The 11,532-nt window shown below is 41.8% G+C and overlaps 1 protein-coding gene across 1 annotated transcript; it reads right to left on the reverse strand.

The window, feature by feature from the left end:
- Positions 1-10,325: 10,325 nt before the first annotated feature.
- On the reverse strand, positions 10,326-11,003 carry LOC135708372 (uncharacterized). Its single transcript, XM_065230457.1, has one exon. The coding sequence runs from the start codon at positions 11,001-11,003 to the stop codon at positions 10,326-10,328; it is 678 nt and encodes a 225-aa protein (XP_065086529.1).
- Between the last annotated feature and the right edge of the window lie 529 nt (positions 11,004-11,532).

Below are 11,532 nucleotides of genomic sequence, written 5' to 3' on the forward strand. Positions count from 1 at the left end.
TATATCATAAAACTATGCAGGAGAACGAGAAATGGAGCATGTACGACTGAATCATATCGTTTTTCTCTTATGGGTTCCAATATCCACACAGCTCATTGAGCACAAAAGAAAACAAATAAAATGGAAAAACAACCACCAAAAACTATTTTAAGCCGATGACGCGAGGTAAAATATCAAGCAATTCCGTGAGGTGAGAAACTCATGTAGATAGTGTTGGTTTTACAGCAAAGACAGTGTAAAGATGTAATGTATGCTATCGACTATTTAGTGAATGGGCAGTGCTAGAGTAATTTTGTAAAACAAAAATCGCAAATGATGTAAAAGGTGGTGATGTGCAAAAAGATGATGTCAAAATCGTGAACTCTATGAATGAAAAGTCAAGGGCGGATTTTGAATGAATCAATAAACAAATTTTACCTAAATTATCCTCAATTTGTTTGCTTTAGAAATGAAAGATATCCAAAATAACGATGATTGCATTAACTGCAACACACACACACACGCACACAAACCCTCATATACTTGTTCCATCGACGTTGCCAAAGCACGGGTAAGTAGAGTGAATGTGGATGCCCCCTTTTATTTATAATCAGAATGAATTCCCAGCATTTTTTTAAGGGATGAAGCATGATATTTTTTAAGCATCAAGACCGAAATAAATTTTGTAAGCTACAACATTAAATAGTTTGATTTTTTATTGATTCTATGATAGGGGAAATGGATGTAATGTCGGCCTAAATGCCCCTAATTTGGGCCCATATATAAAATCAACAATCGACTAAATTTTCAATAGCGACCTAAAATAGTGCCGTCCCAATGACACGTTCTAGATAAAATTGATAAATAGCAGATTTTTAGCGATGGGCCCAATCTTAGATCCATAGGCCAACATTAGAGCCATCTCCCCTCTATTGAATGATTTTAAAAGTTTCGTAATTAGCGGCGCCGCTGCTGTAGTGGTAAGCGTGATTACCTCTCACCCCAGCAGGCCTGGGCTCAATCCCAGTTGGCGCCGCCGGAATGTTCTGAGGCATAACATCTCTTATCACGCCTTCCTTCGGAAGGGAAGTAAAGCCGTTGGTCCCCGGTTCATGAGTTGATGGGTCGATAGGCAGAGTTGGGAAAAAAAACCGGTTGCGTACCGGTGCCGTTCACCAAAGCACAACAAGTGTTCTCGACTGCTACACACCGTGTTTGGTTTAACTGCTGGTTGTGTTTCCATCGAAGCTTTTAAACCAACGCGTGTTTCGTTTACACGACACCCCGGTTTATGTTTGATTTTTGTTTACAGGTAAACGAGTTTGGTATGTAAAAAATGAAAAACACAAAACCGAACCAAGAGTGTGTAGCGGTTGTGTTTTTGGGTTGATATTTTACAGACGTGCAAGTGGTGCCAGATTTTTTTAAAAAATTTATATAATTATTTAAAAATTATTTCTAAACATCTTACCCATACCAACCATTTATGACAGCCACCATTTCAAAATCCAAGATGGCAACTTTCGGTTAGAGGAAACTGGGAAATACTGTTAAATACTCCAGAATATGGGTATTTTTAGAATCGGGATGACGTGCAGGGATCGATGTCTGATGCCATTTTGAAATCCACGATGGCGGCTTCATGTTAGAGAAAAGCTGGGAAATACTGAGTTGGTTGGAAATGCTAACATGAAGCTTTAGTGTGATGATTCATTAGCTAGAGAATGATCTTTAGAAGAGGGTAGTTGGATAGTTCCGTTAGAGTACGGCAGTATGAAAATTGAATAGAAGTTGAAAATGAGCGAAGGGCCATTAATGCGACAGTTTTTAGAGATAGACGCACATTTTTGCCTAACCCGTACGATGTACGCGGGGACTTGAAGTATGTCTCAAAGTCCACAGGCAAAAATGTGCGTCCCTCTTTTTGCTCATAAACTGACTGCGGCTGTGGAATAGTTCTAGCGACGTTTTTCATCACTACCTAAGTACAGCGTGCATACATAAGTACAGCGTTCGCCAACGTGCAGCTAGCGAAGCATAAGAGACATATTCCATCGTTTCCATCGCATGCAGCGAGCAAGCCGTGCGTTGGCGAACGCTGCTTGAATAAACATTGTAGTCTATGAATTTAGATATCTCAAATATATAAAATTATATGTCCGGCAGACTTTCACCTTTGATTGATGATAAATGGTACATTTCGGAAAGTAAATGACTTTTTGCTAAAACTTGCTACTTTTCGAGAAACCAGATTATAAAAATCATGGTAATTTTCACTATTTTGGCTAATATTTCGCTTGTACCGACCCAAAACATTGGGAAATCTTCCTTAAAACTTGCAAATTATCCAACTTAAAAGATAAACGGCGTTAAAAATGAAGGATTTGTCGTTTGTATGGAAAATAGTACAAAAAACGTAAATTTCAGTTAAATTTTACAATATTCACTATATCTTTGTTAGTTGAAGACCTAGAACTTTGAGTCTTTCGGCATTGTTTTATATTTTTTAATGTTCTACAACTTTCTTGAAGACATAAAACCTATAGCATGTGAAATAAGAAAGTAAGTATCGCAGCACCATCTATGCGGAGAAAATTGGAACTAATTTCTACTGCCAGATGAAGGCGCATGTTAAACCGAGAAACTTTGCCAAAGACACTATTTCAATATAATGCAAACCCAATGCGCTAGAGGTTTTGCCTTGCTAATTTCGGTTCCTGACCCAGTGTGCAATGGTTGCTTTGATTGCTAGCCACAATTCCAATATTTAGAGGGGAATTCCTGTTTACGCAAGGATTTTTTATTGGTTTTGCTTTTTACGGATCCCTTGATACTTGGGCTTCGGTAATGTGGATACGATATGCGGTCAGCATCCTTATTCTTGGAGCTCAAGCGTCACGGTATCCGAAAAAATTAATAGCTGCAAAATCTCTATCCATGAATAAGCATTCGTGACTCTACCTGCAGTCTACGTGTAACCAGATATGAATTCTCACAATAATAATTATTGGTTATGATACGATTGTATAACGCAGGATAAGACTTTTTCCTAGATACATCACAGCTATCGCCTCATTCGTGATTTTGGAAGGGGAATGACCGTCAAACCGTATTTATGCTCGAAATGAGATGACGATCAATTTATATGTCTGTTTATATTTCGTCGGTGATATGATCGTAGCACATGGCAGATGTTAGTGATATTGCGAATGAGTGAGAAAAGCAAAACAAGGATATCTCACGGTTGCTGTGTCATACTGGTGAGAAGTTTAACGGTGAGAGGGTTCTCAGTTGTTTTGATTGTTAACCGTAGGAATCTCTTTTGTCAATTTAAAGGCTGTCAGTACCGTGATGCAACTCAGCACTGTACCCCACAATATGGGTAGTTTTGGAATCGGCATGACGTGCAGGTAGTTTTGAAAAAAAACATTGACGTGATCAGAAGTCAATGTCTGACGCCATTTTAAAATCCAAGATGGCGACATCGAGTTAAAGAAAAACTGGAAAATACTGGCCACAATATGGGACATGTGGAGATCAGAAATCGATGTATGATGCCATTTTAAATCCAAGATGGTGGCTTCCGGTTAGAGAAAAGCGTCGCCATCTTGGATTTCTAAATTGCGTCAAACATCCATTTCCGGTACCTACACGTCACCCCGATTCCAAAAATATCCATATTGTGAGGTATTTGACAGTATTTCCCAGTTTTTCTCCAACCGGAAGCTGCCATCTTGGAGTTCAAAGTGGCGTCAGACATCGATTTCCAGCTCCTACATGTCACCACGATACAAAAAATAACCATATTGTGAGGTATTTGACAGTATTTGCCAGATTTTCTCTAACCGGAAACCGCCATATTGGATTTCAAAATGGCGTCAGACATCGATTCAGTTCCTTCATGTCACCACGATTCCAAAAATACCCATATTGTGGGGTAGTTCACAGATTGGCTCTTTCAATTTTGATCATCTAAGCTTTAATTCACTTGCACATTCGGCAGCCCTGCACCTCCATTTACAACTTCTTCGCCCAACCGTTTAGCCATGATCAGCAAAAACCAGGTTCGGTTTGCAAAAACTGAACCGAATCCATGGTTGATATTCAATACACCCGACCCCAAACTCGTTTACACGTGTAAAACGGTGCTGATGGATTCGGTTGTGTTTTCGAAACCGAGGCCCGGTTTTGGTTTCAGTTTCGTTTACCGTGTAAATGAAATGAAAACTTTTCACGGTGTGCATCATTCGTTCGCACGTGTTGCAATTTTGAGGACCGTACCAGTACATGTGTGTACCGGTTAGTTTCCTTGTCCACCACTGTCGATAGGTAGGGTCCAGGTGTGGGAGCTGCGGTGGCATAGGTGCTCAGAACGGAAAACAAGATCGACGTAAAACAAATCAAGGAAAAAAAGTCTTGTAATTTTTGAAGTCTACACGCAAACCAAAAATCTATTACAATGAATGTTAGTTCCGTTTCCTATCATCCTCTGTTCATGAACATCGCAACGAATGTTAGAAATTGACCATGCAGGCGATGTAATGGTTTTTTGTCTTTTTTTATTTCGTGTTCCATCTACGCTTTCGACTATACCAGTAAGCTTGTAGAACGACGTACATTGTAGAACATTGTAGAACGACGCACACACTTATCTCGAATCTCTCCAGCAGAAAAAGCATACGAAGTCGAGCATGCGAGAAAATGAGCGCTTCATGTTTGCTTTTAGTCTGAATATATTCAGAAGTATAGAGAGAGCAGTGGAGAAAGCACAGGTCTGATAGTCGCAACGTCCGTGGTTCGAGTCCAGTCGGCAACCTTTTTTCTATTTTTTTCGACATAATTAATTTCACTCACTAATACACTGCACATTTTTCGGTCTCCAATTTTCTTACATCGGACCGCAGCTAGGTATATCGCATCCTCGGTTCATGCGGTCTCCACTTACATCCTCTGATGATGAATCCCACATAATTGTAAGCGAATCTTACATCCACCGGTTGGGTGTAAGAAACTATTTTAATATTACAGACTACGAAACATATTATAAATTGTAGGGTTAAACAACCATTCAATCAATTCTGTGAAAACGAATGACCAGAATTTGAAGAGTCTCTTCTCATTCGAAGCTCATTGTCACTGTGAATTGAGTAACTCACTATCATTTGATATACGACAGTGGAGTATGGAAGAAATCCAGCATAATGGTCCCGACCAAAAAATTCGACCCAATGTCGGATCAATGTAAGGCAAATTTAAGGTCGATTTCGACCCAACATCGGGTTGGGGTTTGGTAGAAGTCAGGTTGGTGTCGAGTTGGCTTAGCTTTTTCGCCGGAATGTCGACCAGAGCTCCGTTTATATGTAGGTTACACTCAATTGAATGATATCAAGCGTTTCTCAAATGAGAATGATCCATGCCTTTGTCAAATGACTAAGCAACTGATATCACCCATGCGAAGGACGTCCCCTTTGATAGAGGATAGCTGCTTTTCAATTGATTTTGATATTTGTTATCTCAAAATTTGACAAATGTTCATGATACTGAACCGCTGAAGGCTTTAAACAATTTAATGATTCAGAATTTGGTAAACATTCAAGATCTCGGTATAAGAAACATATCTATTATTAAGGAAGTTGACATTGTTCTGCATTTTCGGACATGGTGAAATAGGGAAAATGGATGTAATGTCGGCCTAAATGTCTTTATTTTGGGCCCATATATAAATTCAGCAATCGACTAAATTTTCAATAGCGACCAAAATATCCTTAAGTACCGTCCCAATGACGCGTATATCTGGAAAAAAAAATGATAAATAGCAGATTTTATGCGATGGGCCCAATCTATGATCGATATGCAAACATTAGAGCCATTTTCCCTATATAATGATTTTAATAATTTATAAATTGCCGGACAGATAAAAAATGTACAATTTTGGAGGCCCATTCAGATTTTTGATCCGGAAATCTCATCTGTAAATTTTGCAATGCAAAACTCGTAGGCGAATAAACTTAAACATGAGATTTGAGTTTTCGAACTTTTCACAATCCTCACTCACTTTTCCCAATCCTCACTCACTTTAAAATTGTATAATGTTGTAAAAACGACTTATAGCTGTTTTAGATTTAAATGGCAAACGCAGCGTGCAGCAAACAAATTTGTTTATTTGTTTATTTGTATTCCTCCATCTGACAAGGTTGTCTTAATGAAGTTGGACAGGGAAAAGCCAAATTGAGTCATGGTGAACTCAAATTGGCATAAAAACCCTGTTTCTTTTCTTAAATTAAGTACATAGAAACAGAAACTAAACATTAACAATCACACAGTTCACAGCAAAAACAATGCAAAATACAATAATTACTACAGTGTAAATTAAAAACGTTAAAATGCGGTCAGTGTCATAAAAGTGTGTCAGCAACAGTGCAGCATCGTCATTGATTGTCAAGTCCTCGTGGAAGGGTCGAAAGCAACCGGAAACAAAAATGAAAACAGGTAGCACAATTCATACAGTCATCAGGGGATGGACAGTCACTCACCTGCTCATAATCAATCCATGCACATAACAGCTTTACAATCGATTACTTAGGCGGCGTTGAAAAGTAGCTGCAGAAGCTTCAAAGTCGAAAAGCTCAGATACATCATTGAAGCGAGAGGCCATGAACCGTATTGGGTCGTGTTGCCCGTATCGACTGTTGCGGGATGCCAAATGCAGGAAGTTACGCCGACGAAGGGGGCGTTCAGGTACATAAACGTTGATATCGGCAAGAATGGCAGGTGCATCCACCTCACTAGTTAATACTTTGGCGACAAAAACCGCTTGCATGACAGACCTTCGTTTCTCCAGTGTTTCAATTCCTAACAGCATGCATCGATGTTCGTAGGGAGGTAGATTTAGATGTTCACGCCAAGGTAGATAACGAAGAGCTAGGCGCACAAATTTTCTTTGAACCGATTCTATACGGTCAACCCATATACTGCTGTACGGACACCAAACTATTACAGCAGATTCAAGGATCGAGCGAACCAAGGCGCAGTACAGTGATTTCAGACACTGAGGGTCACGGAATCCATCGGCAAGTTTAAAGATAAATCCAAGCTGCCTATTCGCTTTTGAAATCACATCAGCATAATGTGTCCGGAGGTTAAGTTCAGAGTCCAATATCACACCAAGGTCTCTAACCTGATTCAGCCGTTCTAGATCATGACCAGCAAGACGATAGTGGAAGATGATCGGATGACGTTTTCTGGAAAACGAAATAGTGTTGCATTTCGTTACACACAGTTCCAGTAAGTTCCGTTTGCTCCAATCCTCAAATGACTCCAACAAACTCTGCAGGTAGGCACAGTCCTCGATGCATGTGATTACCATGTAAATCTTAACATCATCGGCGTAGAAAACACGATTTCCAGATGGTAAAACAAACGATGCATCATTAATGAAAAGCGAAAACAATAGGGGGCCTAGGTTGCTCCCTTGTGGAACTCCGGATACAATCGGGAAGGCGGTTGAATGTGAGGAGCCTAATTTAACTTTCATAGACCGTCCTGACAGGTATGATTCGAACCAACGAACAAAGGCGACGGATACTCCAAATTTCTCGAGTTTTCGAAGCAGAATAGCATGGTTCACTCGGTCGAATGCAGCTTTGAAATCAGTGTATATAGCATCTACTTGCATGCCAGCGTCCATCGATCGAATGCACAATGAAGTGAATTGAGTGAGGTTCGTTGTCACAGATCTTTTTGGAAAAAATCCATGCTGGGCACTAGAGATGTAATTCTTGCTAGCTTCGAACAAGGCATCGTTCACGATTATCTCAAAGAGTTTGGAGCAAGCATTCAACGACGTTATCCCGCGGTAATTGGAAATATCACACTTGTCCCCCTTTTTGTGAATAGGAATCATGACCGAAGTCTTCCACGCGGATGGGAATGTCATTCGCTGTAATGAAATATTAAACAATTTCACTAGCGGCATCAATAAGACACTTGAGCAATTCTTAAGAATGCATGCAGGAATACCATCCGAACCGTATGACGCAGAATGTTTAAGTTTACGTATCGCTTTTTGTACGTGCTCCTCAGTGATTTGGAAAATTCCAAAGTCGAGCCTATCTGATGGTGTGTCATGGATGGCTGCATTTAGATGCGAGGATGAAATCGACATGTCCGAGAAGGCACTCTTGAAGTGATCAGCAAACAGCTCACACTTGTGGGCATCTGTGCTAGCAGAGCGGGCACCGAGATACATAGACGAAGGTAACCCATTTTCCTTACGCTTCGACCGAACAAATGACCAGAAACGTTTGGGATGCAGGCGTAGATTTCTCTGCGTACGGTCTATATAACGAGCATACATTTCGCGGTTAAAGCTAGTGTATTTATTGCTGGCCAGAACAAAACGACGTTTCAGGTGTTGTGATCGATTACGTTTGAATTTCCGAAGAGCAGTACGTCGACGGCGCTTCAATCTACGAAGCCGATTGTTTGTCCATGGAGGTTTCAGAGTAGGACGCTGAAGTGGCACGTGAGCTTCGATAACACGACGTATCTCAGAGTTGAACGACTCAACGATGTCATCCAGATCTCGTTCGTCATCCAAAAATTGCCAATCAATCACAGAAAATGCTTCACTCATCAAGTCATAGTTGACACGGCGGAAATCAAATTGCGGGTTCTCGTGTGGCTGATCAAATCTCACTGGTGACGGCAAAGAAACGGCAACCTCAATAGCGGGATGTGCAGTGTCGAGTTCTACAAGAGATTCAACCGCTTCAGAAATGCTGCAGTTAGGTAGTGCTGTATCGTTCACCAGTACTAAGTCAAGAGTACGAGAACTGGCATTTTTCACAGAGTTGATTTGCGTCAGACCATTGAAACAAAAGGCATCATATAGAGCACCATCCGAAGTTGAAAAACGGGATATACTGGAATCTATATGAAGTCCGCCATCCTCTGAAGCAGTCCAATGCATGTTGGGGTGATTGTAGTCACCGAACTGAAGCGCAAAATCATGAGGTTTCAAGCATGATATTACTGAACTAACAGAATCGCTATGAAGCTGAATGAGGGACAGATCATCTTTACGATCAGGTGGTAGATATAATACTCCAATACTGACTGAACACGTTTGCAATTTGATTTTTACCCACAGCTGTTCCAAAGCATCACTAACTGGAGCTGGGTCGACACAGCAGCACAATCTGGTAGACACTGCAATCAAAACTCCACCGCCGCGCAGCTTTCTACTGTTCAGTGGATTGCGATCAGTCCGAAAAACAGTGAATGATCCACCAAATAGCTGAGTTGATAGGATGCAAGTGTCGAGCCACGTCTCGGTTAGAACTATCACATCATACTCCGAATCTGCCGCAGCGAGATAGAAGGCATCGATCTTCGTTCGGAGTCCACGGACATTTTGATAGAAGATACGAAGTTGAGAAGAAGAATTTGAGGGAGGCATGCCAGTAATCTGTTGAGTCTGAGCGCAGACTGGGTGGATCACAGGACTACCACTTTCAATCTCAGGAACGAGTCGGTTGCGATGAACAAAAACAGCATCTTGCAGGACAAGGTCAGAGGGCCTCGATGCTTCTGGAGAATTACCTGCGACGTGCAGCGGCAACTGGATTGAACATGGTGAGGCTGGTGTGCTGTTATTGTCAATATTAGACCACAATTGTCGTGGAGCAGAGACGTAAGATGGTACTCTGGAAACCAAGATATTTACAGGCAGAGAAGTTGTTGTTTGCTGACTGTACTTGCCTACGGTTTGATTTTGGAAGACCCCCTCTCTCAACTCATGCGCAGAGCTGGGACGACTGTTGAACGCTGGCAGCTTAGGCTCGACTGCGATGAGAGGACTAGGGGCTTCCACAAGGCTGGCGGCAAGTGTGCGTCCCAGTGGCATGTTGAAGACAACAGGATGTCATTTGTTTTGCAATAAGCGGCTGTAAGCATCATACATTTTAGGAAGAGAATTGCTCGAATTATCATCGTACTTGCCTGAAATAGGGTTTCGGAAGACCCCATCTTCACATCCAAACGCAGGACCGGGACGGCTGGAGGTCGCTGGCAGAATTGGCTCGACTGCGATGGGTGAATTAGGGGCTTCCAAAAAGCATGCGGCAAGTGTGCGTCCCGGTGTCCGACTAGGGTAAACCACGAACGAGTTTATTGACGAATTACGACTAGAAGTGATAAGCGTTTCAGGGACAGAATTGTTCGGAAAACTAGAATACTCGCCTGCAGTTGGATTTTGGAAGACCCCTTTTCCGGACTCATACAGCGTCCCGGATTCGGGTAGTAGGTAATACGGCGTAGTGGCTCTGGGTCTTGACTCAGTGATATCACTCCGTCATAGGCATTTGATGAGGTGACTCGCTGGATTTCGGAGTTGTCTGCGGTGTATTTATTGGCAATCCAGGCGGCTTCCAAAAATTTTCGGCTTTGCGGTTGTCAACAAATTCACGAAACAGCATTCCTTTGGGCCATGTAGAGGACGACAATGCTTTCGCCTTCAAATTTGTAGAGACGCCTACTTTGAAGGAGACAAACGACATGGTTTGGATATCTTTACTCTTAGCAACCAGTCGGATAACTTCAACATCCTCAGTTGACAAACGATGCTTGGCAAGTTCGGTGATCTGCTCAGCAGAAACGTCACGGGAAATCCGAGATAGGTATAACCAAAACTTATCCTTAGAAACGGGAACAGTTAGACGGCCTAGACTTGGAGACGGCGAATCTCCGGTAGCAGTCATAAGAGGTGGCAAGTTATTGTCCTTTTTCTCGAATAACCGTCGGCTTCCTATGGTGCGTGACCTATTACCAGACCGTCTAGAGGACACCGGAGTGGTGGAAGTGGTATTGGTCAACTTTGTGAAATTGGATCGAATTTCGATTTTCAATTCCTCCAGAATTTCCAGTTTTAGTTTCCCCAGTAGCTCAGTATGACCGCTCAGTTGTTTCTCCAAACCAGCATCGTAAGCAGCCTTCACGTTTTTCTTGTGACGAACGTCTGACATTATGGCAGCACAGGATTTACACATCCAGAAGAGCTGCCTATTCCGATCGATTTCATCCAACATTTCACTTGGCAGGTGACAGCATTTTAGGTGAAACACCGCGCTACAGAACCCACGGCAGGTAATGCATTCCTCTTGGACATCATTGGTGCAAGCGTGGCAGATTACACTCATTTTGCAGGAACAAGGCGATGCAGACCAACAACGAAATTCCAACGTAGCGCAATACAACAGTAGGGTCCAGACGACAGCAATTCGCCGAAATTTATGCAGCAGTTACACCACGAGCTCAATGAAAGATTGCAAGCTTAAAAGTTTTGCTGGCAGATGGCGCTTCGGAAAAAAAAAATTCGCGTGGGGAGTGCTTGGGAAAGTGTATGTAAACAATGAGTCACTTTCACTATATCACCGCACCACGAAAATCACAACACACCGAACGAAATTCACGAAAACAGAAAGCAGTAGTACAAAAACTGAATCACGAACGACGAAAAAGTATTTTATAACCGATATAACACAGAAAAAAGTA

This window comes from Ochlerotatus camptorhynchus, unplaced genomic scaffold (genome assembly GCF_037179485.1).
Source record: "Ochlerotatus camptorhynchus isolate MF236.1 unplaced genomic scaffold, CSIRO-AGI_Acam_v1.1 ptg000028l, whole genome shotgun sequence".
NCBI classification, from domain to species: Eukaryota; Metazoa; Arthropoda; class Insecta; order Diptera; family Culicidae; genus Ochlerotatus; species Ochlerotatus camptorhynchus.

Bases quoted from the DNA above. Each gene is read 5' to 3' on its own strand.
- LOC135708372 (XM_065230457.1), bottom strand. From the start codon at position 11,003: ATGTCAGACGTTCGTCACAAGAAAAACGTGAAGGCTGCTTACGATGCT.